This window comes from Pan troglodytes, chromosome 10 (assembly GCF_028858775.2).
Source record: "Pan troglodytes isolate AG18354 chromosome 10, NHGRI_mPanTro3-v2.0_pri, whole genome shotgun sequence".
NCBI lineage: Eukaryota > Metazoa > Chordata > Mammalia > Primates > Hominidae > Pan > Pan troglodytes.
Window position 1 is genome coordinate 102,362,914 of NC_072408.2, and position 23,584 is coordinate 102,386,497.

The window sequence follows — 23,584 nt, forward strand, 5'->3', positions numbered from 1 at the left end:
TGTGTAAATCTACCAGTTAATGCTTTTGCCACTAATCATACAGGATGATCATCCCTAATTCCAAAATCTGGCCAGGCATGGTGGCTCATGCCTGTAATCCTAGCACTTTGGAAGGCCGAGGCAGGCAGATCACCTGAGGCCAGGAGTTAGAGACCAGCCTGGCCAACATGGTGAAACCTGTCTCTACTAAAAATACAAAAATTCGCCAGGCGTGATGGTGCACACCTGAAGTCCCAGCTACTCAGGAGGCTGAAGCAAGAGAATGGCTTGAACCTGGGAGGCGGAGGTTGCAGTGAGCAAGGATGGCACAGCTTGCCCTCAAGCCTGGGTGATAGAGGGACTGTCTCAAAAAAAAAAAAAAATTCCAAACCAAAACTTTTTGTGTCAACATGATGTCATAAGTAACCCTGAACACATTTTTTTCCACTGTATTAATATTTTTTACTGTGAAACTTATGGGCACATAAGCATAATGCACTTATGTACATTACATGCACATAAGTATGCTAATGACTGCTTATATTAGCATATAAAAATCAGCCAGGAATTATGGTGATGCCAAACCACCAGACTGTCCATATGAGTGGCTGAGATAGTGACACCTTTGTTTGCTGATTGCTCAATGTACACAAACTTTGTTATATGCACTCTGTTAATGAAACTGTTTCATTATTTAAAGTGTTGTATAAAATCTTTAGGCTATGTGTACAAGGTGTATATGAAGCAAATGAATTTCATGTCTAAACCTGGGTCCCATCCCTACAATACCTCATAATGTCTATGCAAAAAAATCCAAAATTCAAAACACTTATGGTCCCGAGCATTTCAGACAAGATATACTCAATCTGTATTAAAAGGCAAATTGGGTCAGGCATGGTGGCTCACGCCTGTAATCCCGGCACTTTGGGAGACCAAGGCTGACAGATCACTTAAGGCCAGGAGTTCAAGACCAGCCTGGCCAACATGGTGAAACCCCGTCTCTACTAAAAATACAAAAATTAGCCAGGCGTGGTGATGCACACCTGCAATCCCAGCTACTTGGGAGGCAGAGGTTGCAGTGAGCCGAGATCATGCTGCTGTACTCTAGCCCAGGGGAAAGAGTGAGACTCTTGTCTCAAAAAAAAAAAAAAAAAAAAAAAAGCCAATAGTGTACAATTAACTTGGTAGTTTTTGGTAGCTCAGTGTTGAGTTACCCTGGTGGATTATTGGGCTTCTTGTCCTCACCTCTCTTTCTCTGTTTGGGCTGTGTTGGGTGGGGGTGGGGAGTTGGAGGTTCATTCTTTGTTCAACAGTAAGTATCAAAAGGGGAAGTAAGGCTGGGCGTGGTGGCTCATGCCTGTAATCCCACCACTTCGGGAGGCCGAGGCAGGCGCATCACAAGGTCAGGAGATTGAGACCATCCTGGCTAACATGGTGAAACCCCGTCTCTACTGAAAATACAAAAAATTATCCAGGCATGGTGGCATGTGCCTGTAGTCCCAACTACTTGGGAGGCTGAGGCAGGAGAATTGCTTGAACCCGGGAGGCAGAGGTTGCAGTGAGCTGAGATCGTCCCACTGCACTCCAGCCTGGGCGACAGAGCGAGACTCCATCTCACAAAAAAAAAAAGGTGTGGGGGGAGTAAAAAATAAAATCTCAATCCAATCACTTTTGCTAGAACTAGACTATCCTAGAAGGCAGAAAATAAGTGAGTTTTGTGTGTTAAACTTGAACACAGTGTTTGTTCCAAATATCTATGATCCCCCAGTTCATTAGGTACCCTATTTCTTTAACGAAATTAACTGAAGTAAACCAGTAAACATACGATCTGCTTTTTGAAGTGTGTCTTTAAGAAAAGTTAACACTCTGACTTTTAGTTAGCAACAAGACTATCCTCATTATTATATCCCTCCAGCCCTTAGTCAAAAGTACTGCAAAACCTACAGAAAATATTTCATGCATTAACTCTCATTTTTTAGTACCTGCAGAGGCATTCTCCCTAAGAAAATAAGTGGTCGAGTAGCTTTGTTTATGATTTAGTAGTCAATTTAGAAATCGGTTAAAGCCTGAACTCCGGCCTCCAAGTCCAACCCAAGATAAAATACTTTTTCTTATCTATACCTCCTTCAGAATTATAGCAGTAGGCAGTGTAGTGCCCTGAGCCAAATCCTTTCCCATGGTGCATCACCACCGCGGACAAGTCATAGATAAAGCATTCTGGTCTGAGGGATTTCAGGGTCTCCCTGCAGCAATAGGGCTCCATGTTTAAGATTTCCTCAAAGCCAACATGAACACCAATCTTCTCTCGGTTATTACGTCCTGACCACCTGTGAACAAACCAGTGTAAAATTATCCACACAATTAAGGGAAAATAACCATGTACTAGGTCTAGACACTTGTAACAGATGACCCCAGGCAGCATGGAATACAAAGTATCATATGTAATATAAAATGATGTCAATGCTGAAGCTGGCTATAAATGGAGACATTTTGGCTTATTTTGCCTTCTTGTAGTTAGATGATAATGTAGGAAAAAAAAATTTAACTTTTGGGAAAGTATTGCCTTATGGGGGCATTTACCCCCTAACAGGTAAAAGTCAAGGCCACGAAAGGGTTGGGGATTTTTTTGTTTTTTGTTGTTTTTGAGACGGAGTCTTGCTCTGTTACCTAGGCTGGAGTGCAGTGGTGCGATCTTGGCTTACTGCAGCCTCTGCCTCTCAGGTTCAAACCATTTTCCTGCTGGGACTGCAGCTGTGTGCCATCATGCCTGGCTAATTTTTGTATTTTTAGTAGTAGAGACAGGACTTTACCATGTTGGCCAGTCTGGTCTTGAACTCCTGACCGCAAGTGATCCTCCTGCCTTGGCCTTCCAAAGCGCTGGGATTACAGGTGTGAGCCACTGTGCCCAGCCCCACCAAAGGGTTTTTAATTCCTTACTGTCTTGCCAGGATATGAAGAGGGTTATCCCAGATGGGAGCTACAATCTGGATCTTTCTTGGCCAGGTATGGAGGAAAACAAAACAGGGCACCTCTATTTCCTCAGAACACTTCAGAGATTTTCAGACTAAAACAACAGGAACTGTGTCCCCTCGCTGTGTGTAAGTCAGCACAACCGCCCATTGGTGACAGAACTGAAAGAATGCCCTTATCCTGTTATTTTCTCAGTCTGCTGGTCATACTTCCCATTACTGGATCTCAGCATGGCAAGCAATGTGTTTATCAATATGCATAATGAGTTGGTGCTACGAGGGGAAAATAATGTAACATGGTAGTTTAAGAGATTATAATCCAGTTTGGGGTAGTATGGTAGAGAGACAAGGCAGACATAGATAAAAATATAGTAGTAAAGTACTAAAACATGAGGTTCAGACCAATAGCAGGTAGAGAAGGGAGAGACAAGAACATAGTTTTATGATGGAAAAAAAAAAGTGAAAATGCTTAGTCCAGTGTAAAATGGCACGGAACTAAAGATGAACCATTCAAATTATGTTATCTGCTGGACCATAAGTCATATTCCAATCTCTCTGTGGGGTTGTGAAATATATATTTGGTTTTCCTTCCAGTTTCCTAAGATACATCTCCTAAAATTTTTGGAATCTCTGGAGTGATGAGAGTGTCTTGGTTGGCCGTGGTGGCTCACGCCTGTAATCCCAGCACCTTAGGAGGCCGAGGTGGGTGGATCACCTGAGGTCAGGAGTTCAAGACCAGCCTGGCTAACATGGTGAAACCCCGTCTCTACTAAAAATACAAAAATTAGCCAGGCTTGATGGTGCATACCTGTAATACCAGTTACTGGGGAGGCTGAGGCAGGAGAATCGCTTGAACCCGGGATGCAGAGGTTGCAGTGAGCCGAGATTGCGCCATTGCACTCCAGCCTAGGCAACAAGAGCGAAACTCTGGCTCAAAAAAAAAAAAAAAAAAAAAAAAGTGTGTCTTTTGTATGCTAATGAGACAACTAGTGGCTGGCAACCCCTAGATAGCTTCAGGATGTGGGCAAGTCACAGGAAAGACCCGGGGATGACTAGAGGATTGGGACTTTCAGCTTCCTTCCAAACACTGCCCCCAACTCCCAAAGGGAATGGGGCTGAATGATGTAATCAGTCATGCCTATGTACTGAAGCCTCCATAAAAACCCAAACGGATGGGCTTCTGGAGCTTCCGGATAGCTAACCATGCTGAAGTCCCCAGAGGGCGGCATCCCCAGGGAGGGTGTGGAACCTATACGCCCCTTCCCACAAGCCATGCCCTACACATGACTTCCATCTGGCTGTTCATATGGATCCTTGAAACTCTCCTTTGTAATAAACGGGTAAACACAAAGGTTTCCCTGAGTTCTGTGGGGGCCCTCTGGCAAATTAAACCAGGGGAGCAGCTTGTGGGAATCCCATTACATTTACAGCCAACAGGTTGGTCACAATTTCCACAAACCTGGAGTTATGACTGGGGTCTGAAGTGGGGGTCAGTCTTGTGGGACTGAGCTCTCCATCTGTGGGATCTGATGCTACCTCCAGGTAGACAGTGTCAGAACTAAATTGAATTAGAGGACACCCAGCTCGCATCCACTGCAGAACTGATGACTTGCTTGGTGGGGAGAAATCTCCCACACATTTTGGTAAGCAGAGGTCACATTCGTATTCTCTGTTGTAAGAGTATGGTAGGAGAAACTGAGTTCGGTTTTTCCAATATCTCTCAGCCAGGTGCGGTGGCTCACGCCTGTAATCCTAGCACATTGGAAAGCTGAGGCGAGCAGATTGCCTGAGCTCAGGAGTTTCCAGATTAGCCTGGGCAACATGGCAAAACCCTGTCTCTACCAAAAAAAAAAAAAAAAAAAAGAGATACAATAAACTGATAAAGAACAATAAGGTAATATTATACTGAAAATTCATAATGGTTTGCTTCTGAAGAGGGGAAAGGAACAAGATTGACAGGCACACACAGGGGACATCAAAGGTATTAGAAATATTCTGCTGGGCACGGTGGCTCACACCTGCCATCTCAACATTTCTCTTTTTTTTTCTTGAGACAGAGTCTTGCTCTGTCACTCAGGCTAGAGTGCAATGGTATGATGCTGGCTCACTGCAACCTCTGCCTCCAGGGTTCAAGTGATTCTCCTGCCTCAGCCTCCCAAGTAGCTGGAATTACAGGCATGTGTCACCACGCCTGGCTAATTTTTGTATTTTTATTTTTATGTTTATGTATGTATGTACGTACATATGTATGTTTGAGATGGAGTCTCACTCTGTCGCCCAGGCTGGAGTGCAACAGTGCGATATCGGCTCACTGCAACCTCTACTTCCCAGGTTCAAGCAATTCTCCTGACTCAGCCTCCCGAGCAGCTAGGATTACAGGCATGCGCCACCATGCCCGGCTACAGTTTTGTATTTTTAGTAGAGATGGGGTTTCACCATGTTGGCCAGGCTAGTCTCGAACTCCTAACCTCAGGTGATCCACCTGCCTCGGCCTCCCAAAGTGCTGGGATTACAGGCGTGAGCCACCTTGCCCGGCCAGCACTTTGGGAGGCCCACGTGGGTGGATCGCTTGAGCCCAGGAGTTTGAGACCAGCCTGGGCAACATGGTAAAACCCTATCGCCAGCCTAGGTGACAGAGTGAGACTCGATCTCTAAATAATAAACAAATAAGCAAATGTAAGTCATTTACTAGCCAAGTATATGGCATTAAAAGTTAATTCATTTGTCAGAAAGGTGATTAAAGTAAGGGGAAAAAATTATAACATGCATTCTTTAAGTTTTGAAGCATTATAAGCACAAGGAATGATAACTTTGCAACTGGTCCTACTACAGACCTGAATCGTTTGAGGTGCAGTCTGAGAACCTGAGGTAGGTGGCATATCATAAGTTGTTTCTGGGCTTCTGTGAGTACAACTGGTTTGGAGGAAAACCTTCTACGCTTTGCTGTAACATCAAAGAAAGAATAAAAATCAAATTTAATTTAAAGATGCAGGGAAAAGCTGAGTGAACCTTCTTTTTAATTAAGTCAGAAATGAAAAGTATGTACTGTGTTCCAGGCATTGTACTGTGCTAGAGATAGACATGGGCTTTGCCCTCAAGAAACTCATGATCCACAATTAACCAAAAATCTTAGGAGCTAGTCAAGTTAGACAGATCTGTAATCAAGTACATGATTTAATAATAATCTTGCATATAATGTAATAGAACAAAGTATACTGCTATAATATTTTTATTTATTTATTTAGAGACAGAATCTCACTCTGTTGCCCAGGCTGGAGTGCAGTGGCACGATCTCGGCTCACCACAACCTCCCAAGTAACTGGGACTATAGGTGCGTGCCACCATGCCCGGCTAATTTTTGTATTTTTAGTAGAGACGGGGTTTCACTATGTTGGCCAGGCTGGTCTCGAACTCCTGACATTGTGATCCACCTGCCTCGTCCTCCTAAAGTGCTGGGATTACAGGCATGAGCCACTGCACCCAGCCATAATAATATTTTTAAATGGAACTGGCTATACCAATTAATAGGAAAAGTTACAACATTCCCTAAACATTTTAATATACATTTCCCAAACTCTTAATTTAAAAGTTTGTGGTCAAAAGATTTAAAAAAGAAAAAAGAAAAAAAAAGTGTGTGGTCAGTTCATTTACCAAGGCTAGTCAAAAACCCAGAGGAAGGTCCTGATTGCCCAGAACATCCCTCCACTTTTCCTGGGGACCACCTCAGCCCTGGCCAACGGCCTAGGAAAGCAGGACTTTACCAGCTCTGAGGCCTCCCTCACTCAAGCGTTTTGCTTTTGCTCTTTTAGCACTGGATCTTAGACAGCTGGAACTCAGGATTCTTCTTGTTGTCCCTTCTGCTTCCCTAGAGGTCCACCTATGGACTGTCCTGGAGCTGGGCCATCAGCTACAGTTTGCTCCTGATGTCCAGGAGCTATCCTTCAACTTGTACACCAGCTCCGACTCCAGCCATGGCAGCAGCTGCTTCTCATGTGGGAAGCAGGCTCAGTCCACCATGAAGCTGAGCTCTAAGCCACCTTCGCTGGCCTTTCTTCCAGGTGTCTAACCCTGCGATCCAGGTATCTGGCTGCTGCTGAATGTCCTGGACCTACCTCTGGATTGTCTCCTAGCACATCCGGTCCAAGGGTAGCCAGATAGGGGATATCAACTCCTCGGCATATAATTGTAAACATTTGCACTGCTGTGTTAAAGCAGCTCTTTTAGGCCTGTATTTGGTAGCTTTAGTAAACACATAGAAATTTGCTATAAAACCATATTCTGCATTCATAACATCACCCCCAAATTTGGTGATGAAAGCATTTGGCACTCACATTTATGTCCAAGAAAAAATAATACTTCATCATAACAACTTTGACAAAGATTTATTTTTTAAAAAAAACCTTATAGGCCGGGCGCGGTGGCTCGCGCCTGTAATCCCAGCACTCTGGAAGGCAGAGGCGGGTGGATCACGAGGTCAGGAGATTGAGACCATCCTGGCTAACACGGTGAAACCCCGTCTCTACTAAAAATACAAAACATTAGCCAGGCGTGGTGGCGGGCACCTGTAGTCCCAGCTACTCGGGAGGCTGAGGCAGGAGAATGGCCTGAACCCAGGAGGCGGAGCTTGCAGTGAGCCGAGATTGTGCCACTGCGCTCCAGCCTGGGTGACAGAGCGAGATTCTGTCTCAAAAAAACAACAAAAAAAACCTTATAAATTTAAGGCTACCTTATGCGTTCACATTAGACAGCAGTCATACAAAAGTGTTAAAGTCATTCCAGGAAACCATCAATTGATATGACATTTCTTCAATGTGGGAATATCCTATTTTTTGTTTACCTTAAAAGTTTAGTTATCTAAAGCCTTAGAATCTATTTGTGAGATAGGGAAATTAGGGAGAATACCTGAGAAAATATATATAGTATAGTATAAACTATAGCATAGTTTACTATATACTACACTATACTACACTATATGTTTATATAGTATAAATACTAAGATGCTATGTAAGTATATCTTATTCTTTTTTTTAATTTCAATAGGTTTTTGGGGAACAGGTGGTGTTTGGTTACATAAATAAGTTCTGTAGTGGTGATTTCTGAGATTTTGGTGCACCCAACACCTGAGCAGGGTACACTGTACCCAATGTGTAGTGTTTTATCCCTCACCCCTCCCACCCTCTCCCCTGAATCTGTAAAGTCCACTGGATCATTCTTTTTTTTTTTGAGACAGAGTCTCGCACTGTTGCCTAGGCTGGAGTGGAATGGCGCGATCTCGGCTCACTGCAACCTCCCCCTCCCAGGTTCAGGTGATTCTCCTGCCTCGGCCTCTTGAGTAGCTGGGATTACAGGCGCACGCCACCACGCCCGGCTAATTTTTGTATTTTTAGTAGAGATGGGGTTTCACCATGTTGGCCAGGCTGGTCTCGAATTCCTGACCTCAGGTGATCTGCCCACCTCAGCCTCCCAAAGTGCTGGGATTACAGGTGTGAGCCACTGTGCCCAGCCCACATTCGATCATTATTATGCCTTTGCATCCTCATAGCTTAACTCCCACTACATATACACATCAACAGAGGAAATAAAGACACAGTAGATCTTTTTGTGTTTTTTTTTGAGACAGAGGCTTGTTCTGTCATCCAGGCTGGAGTGCAGTGGCACGATCTTGGCTCACTGCAACCTCCGCCTCCTGGGTTCAAGAGATTCTCCTGCCTCAGCCTCCCAAGTAGCTGGGATTATGGATGCACTCCACCACACCCGGCTAATTTCTATATTTTTAGTAGAGATGGGGTTTCGCCATGTTGGCCAGGCTGGTCTTGAACTCCTGACCTCAAGCGATCCACCTGCCTCGGCCTCCCAAAGTGTTAGGATTACAGGCGTAAGCCACCGCACCTGGCCAACACAGCAGATCTGATGTGGTTTTATACACTGTTTCCTTGGAGGAAGATGCTTCTTTTTTTTTTTTTTTTTTTTTTTTTTTGAGACAGAGTTTCACTCTTGCTCAGGCTGGAGTGCAGTGGCACAATCTCAGCTCACTGCAACCTCTGCCTCCTGGGTTCAAGCAATTCTCCTGCCTCAGCCTCCCGAGTAGCTGGGATTACAAGTGTGTGCCACCATGCCCAGCTAATTTTTGTATTTTTAGGAGAGACGAGGTTTCACCACATTGGCCAGGCTGGTCTTGAACTCCTGACCTCAGGTGATCTGCCCACCTCGGCCTCCCAACGTGGTAGGATTACAGGCGTGAGCCACTGCGCCTGGCCAAAGACGCTTCTCTTTTAACTGAAGTGGCTGTTTCACCCCCAGTGTCAGGTTCCTGTGCTCTCCTCTATTAGAGCACTTATCATAGTGGATCCTGTCTATCTGCTTCCTCCATTAGGAATGTAAGCACCTTGACAGTATCTCACCTCTATCTATAGACACTGGGAATAACTAACACAGAAGAGACAGTGCATGGTTTTGAATAAATCTTTGTTTTGATGAAGCCAATCTCCACAGCAGCAGTCCTGCATATATTATTTCCTATTTTATGTATATAGACATACACACACGCATTTATCTACATATCACTTTGATATGTAGCCAAAAAAAGCTCATAAAGCAAGTGTTTCATTCACGCTACATGACATGCTTTCCTTTCATTATTCCTCTTTGCTACTTTATTTTGCTCCACATATCATATTTAAACTTGTTATGAATCTTCTCTCTCCAAAATTGTCTACAAGATCAGAAACAATTTAAATTCCATCAATATGGCCAAACAAATGCATAGTTCATAAATGCCAATTATAAAGTGAAAATGTCTGTTTCTTTTGACGAACTGAAAAAAAGTTCATTCTCATAACTGCTAAAGATTTCTTTCAGCTTCCTCTCGTCTGCGTTTCTCTTTATCATTCCTAGGAAAGCACCAAGAACACAACGTCTTTACTCACAGTTACACTGGTCACATACGTAGATTTTTCCTTCTAAAGCTTCAGTTTCTGTAAATTTGGCCAACATTTCAGTAACCAGACATGGCTGGGAAGCAATATCTTTTCCACTGCATTGATACCTTTCTGGAAACTCCAATGACAAGTCCCAGAAAGGTTCTATGGTATTTGATTTGTTGTCACATGCAAGACATGTAACCTGCAAATGAGAATATGAGTTCCTAAGATTATAATCTTTCCATCAAAACATTAACTCTTTTCACTAGAGGTCACTGCCACTAAATAAACTTTTCTCATGAAAATGCACCATTAGGATTCTGAATAATCTGCTTTATATTCTTGTCAGGAAATCTTTCATTATGATTTTTCCTTCCAAAAGATTGTTATCAGAGCCATCATGAATTGGTTGCTTTAACTACTGGGCATTCAAAAAGCTCTAAGGGCATTAAATTTAGGTAAAAATCCAAACTGTGGACACACTGAATAGAAACACACTATGTATATGTATACATAGATATATACATATGATGTATTAAGTTTAATGTATTTATGTCATTAGGCTTGAGGTTCCTCACTGTTTCTTTCATCTTTTTTTTTTTTGAGATGGAGTCTCGCTCTGTCCCCAGTGCTAGGGTGCAATGGCGCAATCTCGGCTCACTGCAACCTCTGGCTCTTAGGTTCGAGCGATTCTCCTGCCTCAGCCTCCTGAGTAGCTGGACTACAGGTGCCAGCTACCACGCCTAGCTAATTTTTCTATTTTTAGTAAACGGGCTTTCGCCATGTTGGCCAGGATGGTCTTGAACTCCTGACTTTAGCTGATCCGCCCACCTCGGCCTGCCAAAGTGCTGGGATTACAGGCGTGAGCCACCATGCCCAGCCTCTTCTTCATCTTTTGCTGATTTTTCTTCCTAACCCCAAATCCTATAACCTCTTAACCCAATCCAATCTTAACCATATTACAAGTAAAATACTATCTTTTCATTATGCAGATTTTGAGGCCCTGACAACTGATAATTTCAAAAGACAAGATATATGACATAAATAATGATGTCATACTCCTACTTAAAGCAAACATAACATTAAAATCCCCATCCAAACACAGAAAACACGAAAAACATGGAGCTGTTTTAACAACTTACATAGGCAATGTAGCAACCGGAAAGGAAATGAATAGTAACTTCAGTGAAACATTCAGCAGGATTTAATGCCAACAAACACTGCACATAATTGAAGACAGACTCCATGAACTAACAATTCACATATGATATGAAATATTATAAAGAACCTCTTTCATACAAGCTATAGTCCTGGCACAGGCAACAAAATAAAGAAGCCAGTTCTAATACAGATTTTAGATTTCACAAATTGACAGAAAGAACTCTCCTGGCGTTTATAGTCTAAGGACTCAGTAGTGCCAGGGCCAGACATTTTGAGAATTTTCTTGAATTAAACAAAAAAAACAAAAACAAAAGCAAAAACACACAAAAAGCCATCCCAGTCTGGGTGTAGTGGCTCATGCCTGTAAGCCCAGCACTTTGAGAGGCCAAAGCGGGAGGGCTGCTTGAGCCCAGGAGTTTGAGACCAGCCTGGGCAACACAGTGAGACCTTATCTCTATAAAAAAAAATAAAAAATAGAAAGGAAAAGCCATTACAGCAACCAACTGTCTTAAATCTCCTGAGAACCAGTTCCCTAAGAGTGTATTAAAGAAAGAGAAGCAAAAAACTGGTACAATAATTTTTATTAATTTCAAAATACATTTATAAAGGAAAAAATAAGCATATAGCCACTTTCATACTACTGGAAATATAGATAGATGATAGATAGATAGATAGATGATAGATAGATAGATAGATAGATAGATAGATATAAAAGAAAAACACTTTCTGGAAAGAACTTTGTCACCAAGTATCAGAAGTCTTACTCTGACAAAGTCAACTTCTAGGACTCTGTCATAAGGAAGTCAGAAAAATTAATTGATGACATTATAATAATGAAAAAAATTAAAAACAGTCAACAATAGGGGAATGGTTAAGTTACGGTATAAACATATGATGTGGCCAGGAGCAGTGGCTCATGCCTGTAATCTCAGCACTTTGGGAGGCCGAGGCACGTGGATCACAAGGTCAGAAGATCGAGACCATCCTGGCTAACATGGTGAAACCCCGTCTCTACTAAAAACACAAAAAATTAGCCGGGTGAGTACCAGCTACTTGGGAGGCTGAGGCAGGAGAATGGCGTGAACCCAGGAGGCAGAGCTTGCAGTGAGCCGAGATCGCGCCACTGCACTCTAGCCTGGGCAACAGAGCGAGACTCCGTCTCAAAAAAACAAAAACAAAAACAAAAACAAAAACAAAATATGATGTTAAATAGCAGAAATATACCAAAAAAACACAAAAAATTATGAACATTGAAATGTTTTGAAAAGAATGATGAAATATTTTTAATTATTGGAAAATAATTACAATATTAAATGGGAAAAGCAGATAAATGCAAAATGACCAATTATGGGAAAAAATATTTATACATGTGCAAGAGAAAAAAAGACTAGAAAATATACCAAAATATAAATAGTTTTACCTATGGATTGTGGGGTTATAGGATTAGAGAATGATTTTTCTTTCCTTCTATATAGATTTCCTATATTATATAGGTTTCCTGCAACTATATGTTGCACTCTGTAACAGTGTATTTTAAAACTTTTGCATAAAAAGGAAATGACAGAGAAAGATGGAGAAGTAAAATTGCCATACAATTCTTATTTGCTAATTGACACAAAGTCTTTGCATTTCTGAAACACTGAAAAATAAACTTCATAGATATTCCTTAAGAAGAATTACATCTGAAATACTTAAACAACATTCTAGGAAAGTACACTATAAAAACAAAAGATGGCCTTATTACAATGAAAGTTGAACTGAAGAACAGAGGCAGGTGTGCAGGGGGAAGGAAATGACCTAAAAGCCTAATAGCCTCAGTTATAAAAAAAATTTTGTTTAAATTAGTGTGTTATGGGAAAGTAGAGAACCTTATGTCTATTAACAGTTCACCAATAAGTCCACTCAGTATAGAGAACCTTTACTTCGAAGATTCTGGTTTTATAGTCCACCTTATCATGACAAAGGAAACTTTCGAGTAGTAATTAAAATAAAGGAAAATCATATAAGATTATTCTAGATGAAATCACATTTGTTTACCTTAAAATTTCCCTACCTACTTGTTAAAGCTCTCAGACCATGACCCTTTGATTTTATAGGAAGTCCTCCAGGGCTACTCCTTGGTCCCTGAAATTGCTCAAGTGTGCACCATTTTCTTTCTTTCTTTGGTTTTTTTTTTTTTTTTTGAGACGGAGTTTCGCTCTGTCACCCAGGCTGGAGTGCAATCGTGTGATTTCAGCTCATTGCAACCTCCACCTCCTGGGTTCAAGCGATTCTCCTGACTCAGCCTCCCAAGTAGCTGAGATTACAGGCGTCTGCCACCACACTCAGCTAGCTTTTGTATTTTTAGTAGAGATGGGGTTACACCATGTTGGTCAGGCTGGTCTTGAACTCCTGACTTCAGGTGATCTACCCGCCTTGGCTTCCCAAAGTGCTGGGATTATAGGCGTGAGCCCCCACACCCGGCCATGTGCACCATTTTCATCCCGAGAATAGCAGCATCTTTAAATCCATTCCCTTTGGGATTAAACCCTCCTCTTCTCAATCCCTCAGATAATGAATGTAATATTGGTAACCTAGAGAGCTCCGTCTCCTGATTTCTCCCTCCCTCCAAAAGCTTTTGCTACCATGGATGTAAAACTACTTCCAATGATTCATGAAAGAAGGAATTGAGTGAGCTGATTTCTCTATACATATTATAAAAGCAATCTATTTTGACCTGAAAATGGTACTAGCTCAACACACTAGATGTACATAGAATATGCCTTTTTATAGGCTACACTTTATGAACTCCCAATGATGAAAATAAGATTCTTAAAAATCCATACCTGACTAAGAAGTTGTCCATGAAAAATGTTATTTACAACATTCAGAACTTGTTTGATGAGTTTCCTTTGAGAAGTGGGGATAAGAGCTGGTAAACTGGTACCAGTTGTCTCTAATTCACGTTGTATTTTATCTAAAAGTTCACAAAGAAATTCCTGAGCGTCTTGTTGGGCGTAACCACGAAAGGCAGGAATGAGTCTCCACACTGAGTGTAGCATAGCAAATGGTGAGACCAACGCCCACTTTCCAGACCACATGACTTGGAACAAAGTATGCAATTCATGACAAAGAGAAATGTACTGTGAAGTTGGCTCCTTTGGCTGAATAAGTTCCATCTTTCTACCTTTTGATGCTCCACCACTTAGTCCTGATGACAGACTTGATTGTCTGGAGCGAACAAAACCTGTATCTTTTTCCTGACATTCATTCATTTGATATACTACTGTATCTGTGACTGGTGGATGCTTACAAGATCTTGTCTTCTCACTAGCAGTCATAGCCAGCCATTGGTTCAGATCAAGCTTTAAAAAACATTGTCGAAAAATAAGTAAATGACTCAACACCTGAAGAACAGAATTCATATAGCAAGTATTTCCCAAATTTCTCAATCCTGTTACACCAGGAGTTACTATTGGCCTTCGTTTAACTGAGGAGTCACTGACTTTTTGAGATATTTCATTTTCTGAGGTAGAGAGTACTTTATCTTTTGCTGGTGATGCTGGCGTTTGTGCTGGCACCTGAACAGAAACTATTTCTATTATGGTCGACTGAGCGAGCCCTTGTAAACGTAAACTCTTTCTTGGAGGCATACTTTCCAATTCTGCTTTAACTTGATACTCCAATTCCTGCCGTCTTTTCTTTACTTCTGTTTTTACTACTATTTTTTCCTGAAATGGTTCTTCTTGCTTTTTTCTTCCAATGGGTGATTGTTCAAACCATGTTCGAAAGATTTTACCCATTAGTATCCTTCTCCTGTGCCAAAGAGCAGTATACAGTTGATCTTCACTTTGAAGCAGAGATTGGGCACCGTCATGTAAGAAATAAGAATCATCACCTGTACCTGCGGACCGTAAAAACCTCCCACTACGAGTTGTGCAGTGATAATTTTGACTTTTGATGGCACTTAATGTACTTCGTAGTAACTTCAGGTCTCCAGTTGCATTATCATTCAGAACATAATCATCACAAAGGTAACAAAAAACGTACATCTCATTCACCTCCAATGCAACAGGATGACTGCTTTCTTGAAAGTGCTTGAGTGCATGCTCTTCAATATATCTTCCACAGGCAACATGGGAGCAGCTAAGGCAAGCCCAAATGGACTCGGTCGTGTTGCAGTCCACACAGTGCCATTTCTGAGGGTTGAGGCTGGAATGGTCTTGAGCAAGCTGCAGCTGCCCAACATGTTTGCACTTATCCATTGCTAGCATTTATTTAGTCTAGCTGAGAAATGCATAATCCAAACAAGTCTCTGTTCACAACACTTGAAGCATCTGAAAACTAAACAGAACAACGTCAAGTGTTAATAACAAGACGCTAATATTTTTCATATTTTTTCCCAAGAATAATAAAGATTTGTGTCCTCTGCTCCCAATTTCTAGGCTGCTTATCATAATACCATTGGCAGTTCTCCCATTTGCCTTTCTCTAAACTTCCCTAACCTCACATCCACCTTGCTCTGGAAGCAGACACTTCACTTTCTCTAATGAGTCGCCTTTAGCTTGTTTTTAACTTTCTGCCACCATCTAGTGGTGAAAAATGGGTAGTAATCACTTTCCACTGAAATAGCTTAAGATCTATCCTTTTTTACCCAGTAGTCTGAGGGCAGTTTCCAAAACTGCATTCCCTTTTTTTTTGTTTGTTTGTTTTTTTTTTTTTTTGAGACAGAGTCTTGCTCTGTGGCCCAGGCTGGAGTGCAGTGGTGTGATCTCAGCTCACTGCAACCTCTGCCTCCTGGGCTCACGTGATTGTTGTGCCTCAGCCTCCCGGGTAGCTGGGATTATAGGAGTGCACCACCACATTCAGCTAATCTGTTTTTCGTATTTTTACTAGAGACAGGGTTTCGTCATGTTGCCCAGGCTGGTCTTGAACTCCTGAGCTCGGGTCATCTACCCGCCTTGGCCTCCCAAAGTGCTGGGATTACAGGCGTGAACCACTGTGCCTGGCCCCTTTTCTTAAAGACAGGGGTTGGCAAGACCCAAATATATCTCACTAATATTTATAAACATTCTGAGCCTTATGCGGAGTTAATAAAACATAATCAAAGATGAAAAGGTGAGTTTTAAGGCAGAAAAATGTAGGTTTGAATTGTACCTTTGCCACACACTGTTAAATGTATGATTTTGAGCAAATGTTTTAACTTCTCTAAACCATCTGTAAAAGAGGGAAAATCATACCGACTTCAATTGAGTTGTTGAAGAACTGAGAGATAATATTTATCTGACACATGGTAAATGGTAGTTTTAATTGTAGCTATAGTGAGCAAATCTTATTACCCTATTTAAATAAATCATATTACCATTAAACTTATTTTTTTCCATTTGGTAAATCAATAATTACCTTTAATTCATGGCTCTATAACATACTCTGAGGCCGAACAGACTTGACAGTTGGCTTTAGGGAAAGAGAAAGACAGAAGAGGAGAATGTGCTTTTGTATTTGAATATTCTCAGAAACATACAAGGAAATAAAGAGAAAAAAAAGGAAGAATATGAAGTGGGTGGCAATAAGCTTTTATTACATTCTAGCAGGCCTAAACCTATCTGAAATTATAAGCTTATTTTTTAAAAAAAGCTTATGTGATTTTTGACACAGAACTTGTTCCTTTATCAGTTAAAGTCAGGAACACTTCTGCTGTAAGTTATTTACATGTAATGAACAGAAATCTTATTTAAAAAGCCGTGATCACAAACACTTTTTTCATTGATTTAATACAAATCAAAGACAAATTTCAGGGTTTGGGTGGAGACCTAGTTACGGAACACTAAAAACACCCTATGTATCATGACCAAGGCATTACATTTTTAGGGCAGTTGAAACTGTGAATTTCAATGGTACCTGCAAGTGCCACCTCCAGGCCTTAGGAAAACTGCAAAAGCAGTTGATTTTTGGTTCCTTCCCACCTCTTTTTGTAAAATCTCATATTCGTTCCTTAATTTTTAGGTATCAGGTACTGACCAGTCCCAAATCTCACATGTTCACATGTTTCTTTCTTTCTTTTCCTTTTTTTTTTTTTTTTTTTGAGATAGGGTCTTGTTCTGTCACCTAAGCTGGACTGCAGCGGTGCAGTCTCAGCTCACTGCAACCTCCACCTCCCAGGTTCAAGTGATTCTCCCACCTCAGCATCCCCAGTAGCTGAGACCACAGGCATGTGCCATTATGCCTGGCTAATTTTTGTATTTTTGGTACAGACATAGTTTCACCATGTTGCCCAGGCTGGTCTTGAACTCCTGGCCTCAAGTGATCTACCCGCCTAACCCTCCCAAAGTGCTAGGATTACAGGCGTGAGCCACCGTGCCCGGCCCCCATTTCACACGTTTTAAGTGCACATTTTAAATTTACTCCTCTCTCTAAAAATTTCCAGAGGTTTAAAATCTGGTCAAATATGGTACTTTATTAGAACACCTAGGATTTGACAATAGTTGCTAATGGCAAAATTGAGACATCAGTGATTTATATATTCCACTACCCCATATCTTTCTGTACTGAGGCAAGAAACCTTAGAGTCATCCTTGACTCTCTCTCTCTAAATCAATCCTTCAGGAAAAATGATTGACTCTACCTTCAAAATATACTGAGAATCTGACTTACTTAGTGCCTCTACTGCCACCAGCCTGATCCAAGCTACAATCAAGTCTTACCTGGATTACTGCAGTAAGGCTCCCAGATGGTCTCTCCACTTCTGTCCTTACTGCCACCAACAGTCTACTCTCAACACACAGTAGCATGGTCTGCATCTAGACCTAAACAACCACTTTAGGGGATCCTTGCTGTGGCCCTCCTCTACTAATGTGTAGTCAGCAAGGCCAAGGGCATGTGGCCACCTGAAGTCTGCACACACCAGCAACTCCCCTTCTAAGGCCACTCGCTGGTACCTGGGACTCAGAGAATTACTTGCCCTAATCATCCCCAAGCTTGCTTCTAGGGCCTATGAGCAACATAGAGCCACTGAAGAAATCTGTAGAGGAGAATGATATGATCAGATCTGTGGGTTACAGAGGGATCTGAATTACAAAGAGCTCTGGAGAAGGGACGAGTGATTAAGAGAGACTAGCAGTCCAGAAATTATAAGGAAATTAAAGCTGCAGGAGAATAGCAGTTTTGAAAAGGGGGCAGAGGTAGAATTAGTGCTTAACAAACATTAGTTGAGAGAATTTACTCAATTTGGAGGTTAAGGGAAGGATCTAGGGCTCTGTATTACCTTTTATTCAAAATGATAAAATGAATACAGAGAAAATTTAGTTAAACATGTTTCTGGCAAACCATAGAAAATAATTTTTATATTATTTTATTTTTTGAGACAGAGTCTCACTCTGTCGCCCAGGCTGGAGTGCAGTGGTGCTATCTTAGCTCACTGCAACCTCCACCTCCTGGGTTCAAGCGATTCTCCTGCCTTAGCCTCCCGAGTAGCTGGGATTACAGGCACACGTCACCATGTCCAGCTAGTTTTTGTATTTTTAGTAGAGACGGGGTTTCACCATGTTGGCCAGGCTAGTCTTGAGCTCCCAACCTCGTGATCTGCCTGCCTTGGCCTCCCAAAGTGCTGGGATTACAGTCATGAGCCACCACGCCAGGCCGAAAATAATTATTAGTTCAACATCCTTGCAGAGATGAAGAAGGAAATGCCAGCAAAAAAGATCATTTCATTCCAAAATTTTAAAGACGTAGAATGAGTTAACACTTTCAGAAAAGGATCAGTAGGAAAAAGCTTCGTGAGAATACATTTATTCTGAGGTTACCTCTGGGTAATGGGACTGCAAATTACTGTACTTTCTTTATTAATCTATACTTTCAAAATTGTAAAAATAACATGTTTTAAATAAAAACAGCTCAGATAGTGTTAAGTATGTGCTAAATTGTACACTAGCCTCTTTACTCCTTTCTCTACTCTGCAAATAAATTCCCTTGAATACAAAAAAAGTACCTGTTTCATTGAAGCTATTGCTAAAAAATCTATTTAGATAATAACAAAGTACTTTACCTTCAAAGGGAAGTGGCATCTATAATTAAACACATCATTCTATTTGATACAAAATTGTGAAAAGGGTGAAATCTTGATTAGATGTCATCTATCTGAGACATCATGGTAGAAGAGAGGGATTACAGTAAAACGGTGAGCGAGCACACCCTGGAATCTAAATCCCCGAGTTTAACACTTGACAGGATTTACTATGTGACCATAAATTACGTGCTACATACCTCAGTTTTCTTATCTGTAAAGTAACAGTGGTAATAATACCAATAGGGTTGTTGAGGGAATTAACTTAGAACAACTCCTGGCACTTAATAATATGGCCCTGAGTACATCTTAGCTGCCAATAGTAATAAAATAATAATAAATTATTATTATAAATGCTAGTTTCCTTCTAGTTGATCACTTTTAGCCAGGGATTCCTTCTTCTCAGCCAAATGTGTACTAAGCCCAACTAAGGTGCTAACAGATAATCAAGATGTTAGCTAAGAACTAAGGTCTGACCTCTCCCAAGGGAATTTGCATTTTAAAAGCGGGGGGGTCTCTCAAAGATAAAATCTTTTTAAAAATAGACGTGAAACCAGAATAGTGGAATGACGGATCACGAGATTAATATTTTAGGGCAGGGGGCCCACTTACCCTGTCTACTTATGAAAGAAATCAGTAAGGGGTAGACGACAGAGGCAAGGGCACTGTGGAAAGCAGGAGCTGCAGAGCCAGGCTGCTGTCTTTAGAGATCTCCAGTAACTCAGACAGTAACTAGGGTATCCCCAAAGGGGCCTCATCACACAAAGATCTAAGAGCTTGGAGGAAAGAAAGGAGGATGGGAGTATTTTCTTGACACTTCCTATATTCCTCTACTGGGTTCAGAGCACCTCTTTTCATTTGCTAATCCACCGCTGTGAAGCTATGCATTAGCTCTGGCGTCAGCAGATTGGATGTATGATTTTTGGCAGTATATTCATTTTAAAGAGGTATTACCCGACAAAACATTTTTATATCCCTCATGCAGATTCTGACAAAATATTACCTGTACCAATATAATGGCACCTTACAAATAGGATGCTTGGAATGAAATCTATAAGGATTAAAACTATCTGTGCTATAATTCTCATGCATTTAAAAAATGTTTCACACTCCAAATTCAAATTAGTAGCTATCAAATGGCTTTTTTTCTTTTTCTTTTTTTACCAGTGTGACTTGTCAATGAAATGGCTTTTTTTTTTTTTTTTTTTTTTTTTTTTTTTTGAGACGGAGTCTTGCTCTGTCAACCAGGCTGGAGTGCAGTGGCGCGACCTAGGCTCACCGCAAGCTCTGCCTCCTGGGTTCACACCATTCTCCTGCCTCAGCCTCCTGAGTAGCTGGGACTACAGGCGCCTGCCACCACGCCCAGTTAATTTTTCTGTATTTTTAATAGAGACAGGGTTTCACCATGTTAGCCAGGATGGTCTCAATCTCCTGACCTTGTGATCTGCCCGCCTCGGCCTCCCAAAGTGCTGGGATTACAGGCATGAGCCACCGTGCCCGGCCCAATGAAATGGCTTTTTAAACACCAAGTATACTATTTTCATTTTTAAAGACAGATGTATTTACAAATATTCTAAAAGCTTTTTTATCATTCTTCAGTGCAAAAAGACAATAAAAAATTTAATTTGTTCAAAGAAAGCCATTCAAGCTCTTCATACTTTTCACACCTATGACTGAGCATGCATTTTAAAAATTCCCTTTAGCAAATCTCTAAAGTTAAATAACTACATTTGACTTATTGAAAGCTAATTTTATGTAGAATTAGTATATCATTGAAGCACTTATTAAACAAAAAGCTAAAATGATTAGGAGAGACATAGATGATCTTATAAGGGATTTTTAATCAACCGTATATATCAAACTCCAAAATCAAATATCATAGGTAATATATTTAACTTGTTACAGTTCGACAGCATAAAACAGCTTATACTCACCACAGCGAGGACTCTCTGAAATTAATTTCTATTTACTCAAGTTACAGCCCTTTGTAACCTACAACCCACAGTTTCGCATGTAGTGTAATACCTTCCTGTTGTATTTTTGTAGCTCTTCAAACCTCTTCTGATAATGAACTCATCCTACAGAGGTTCCAGCAGAGGTTTGACCATCAGTTCTAGACAGCTAACTACCCAGACTTTACCCTTAGCCCTAACCTTTCTGAACCAGTCTCAGGCACAACCCAAAGTCAGCTTACCTATGCGTCTTACCTTCCCAAATTAGCTTTTTATCGGGTATTTTTCTCTAACAGATACTATATTATCATTCTAGGACCTAGGCTAGAAATCTTAAGGATTTTCTTTACTCCTCCCTTCCATCCATCTTTTTTTTCTTTTTTTTTTTTTTTTTTTGAGTGCCGTTTCAGTGTTTTTGCCCAGGCTGGAGTGCAATGGTGTGATCTTGACTCACTGCAACCTCTGCCTCCCGGGTTCAAGTGATTCTCCTGCCTCAGCCTCCCGAGTAGCTGGGATTACAGGCACATGCCACCACACAAGGCGAATTTTGTATTTTTAGTACAGATGGGGTTTCACCGTGTTGGCCAGGCTGGTCTCAAACTCCTGACCTCAGGTGATCTGCCCACCCTCAGCCTCCCAAAGTGCTGGGATTAGAGGCGTGAGCCATCACACCCTGCTCTCCCTCCCATCTTTTTTACTACTGTATACTTAGGGTTATTGTTCACTAAGTCTCTATTACTTTTCATTTCCACAGCTATCACTCTAATGGATTTTATTATATTGTTCCTGGAGTATATTTTGGTAGCCTCCAAACTGGTCTCCCATCATCTGGATTGTCTCCTGCATACTATCCCACCAAATTAAACTTCGAGTTTGCTCTGAGCCTTTAACTGTTTTTTTGATGAAAAAATTATAATTGTAATTTCCTTATTATGAAGCAAAACATATTCATTACACAAAAATTGGGAGAGGAAAAAAAATTCCCCCTGATCTCACCATACGGAAGTAGCAATTTAAAACATTTGTTTTGGCCAGGCACAGTGGCTCACGCCTGTAATCCCAGCACTTTGGGAGGCCAAGGCGGGCGGATCACGAGGTCAGGAGTTCAAGACCAGCCTGCCCAGCATGGTGAAACCTTGTCTCTACTAAAAATACAACAAATTAGCCAGGCATGGTGGCGCGGGCCTGTAGTCCCACCTACTTGGGAGGCTGAGGCAGGAGAACTGCTTGAACCCGGCAGGTGGAGGTTGCAGTGAGCCAAGATTGCGCCACTGCACTACAGCCTGGGCGAAAGAGCAAGACTCCATCACAAAAACAAAAACAAAAACAAAAACACCATTTATCTTTTTAAAATTCTAGTAAAATACATGTAACAAAATGTATCTTCACCACTTTTAACTGTACAGTGTAGTAGTGTTACATACATTTACTTTGTTGCACAACCATCCATTCCATAACTCTTTTCATTTTGCAAAACTTAAACTCTATGCCTAATGGGCACAATAATAACCCATTCCCTGCTCCCCTCAGCTTGTGTAAGCCTTTAACTCTTCTACTTAAAATCCTCCAATGGTTCCCTGCAGTTCAATAATGCAGAGGCTTTTGAACTTTGAGACTCAAAAATTTTACCTCACACCCCAGTAAATAGGTGTACACACATAATACACACACTCTGGAACAAATACTTTACAAACAATCCTTAAAAGAATAATGTAGCTGGGCACAGTGGCTCATGCCTGTAATCCCAGCACTTTTGGAGGCCGAGGCGGGTGGATCACAAGGTCAGGAGATTGAGACCATCCTGGCTAACACGGTGAAAACCCCTTTCTACTAAAAATACAAAAAAAAAAAAAAAAAAAAAAATAGCTGGGCATGATGGTGGGCGCTGGTAGTCCCAGCTACTCCGGAGGCTGAGGCAGGAGAATGGCATGAACCTGGGAGGCGGAGCTTGCAGTGAGCCGAGATCATGCCTGGGCAACACAGTGAGACTCCGTCTCAAAAAAAAAAAAAAAAAAGGATAACGTATTCTGGGCCAGGTGCAGTGGCTCACGCCTATAATCTCAGCACTTTGGGAGGCCAAGGCGGGTAGATCATTTGAGGTCAGGAGTTCAAGACCAGCCTGGTCAACATGGTGAAACCCCGTTTCTACTAAAAATACAAAAAATTAGCTGGGCATGGCGGCAGGTGCCTGTAATCCCAGCTGCTTGGGAGGCTGAGGCAGAATTGCTTGCACCTGGGAGATGGAGGTTGCAGTGAGCCAAGATGGCACCACTACACTCCAGCCTGGGCGACAGAGTGAAACTCTGTTTCAAAAAGCATAATAATAATTAATTCTGGCTGGGCACAGTGGCTCATGCTCAGAATACAAAGTCCTAGCAATTTGGGAGGCCAAAGTGGGCAGACTGCTTGAGCTCAGGAGTTCAAGAGCAGCCTGGGCAACATAGTGAAACAAAATATGCAAAAATTACCTGGCACAGTTGCGTGTGCCTATAAGCCCAGCTACTCGGGGAGCTGAGGTGGGAGGATCACCTAAGCATGGGGAGGTCGAGGCTGCGGCGAGCC

General features: G+C 41.6%; 1 protein-coding gene across 7 annotated transcripts in view; it reads right to left on the bottom strand.

The window, feature by feature from the left end:
- USP44 (ubiquitin specific peptidase 44) overlaps positions 1 to 23,584 on the bottom strand; it is a 35,632-nt gene that overhangs the window by 2,028 nt on the left and 10,020 nt on the right. For 5 of the 7 annotated variants that reach the window (XM_054663429.2, XM_001144539.8, XM_509280.9 and 2 more), the window contains exons 2-5: positions 13,855 to 15,352; positions 9,875 to 10,070; positions 5,783 to 5,891; positions 2,101 to 2,306 (exon numbers count right to left, since the gene is read on the bottom strand). In XM_054663429.2, coding sequence (XP_054519404.2) covers positions 2,101 to 2,306; positions 5,783 to 5,891; positions 9,875 to 10,070; positions 13,855 to 15,282 — 1,939 coding nt within the window. In that variant the 5' untranslated portion in view covers positions 15,283 to 15,352. Of the gene's footprint in view, positions 1 to 2,100; positions 2,307 to 5,782; positions 5,892 to 9,874; positions 10,071 to 13,854; positions 15,353 to 16,411; positions 16,466 to 17,712; positions 18,030 to 23,584 lie in introns of all 7 variants that reach the window. The other 2 variants (XM_054663428.2, XM_054663427.2) reach the window with 2 other exon arrangements.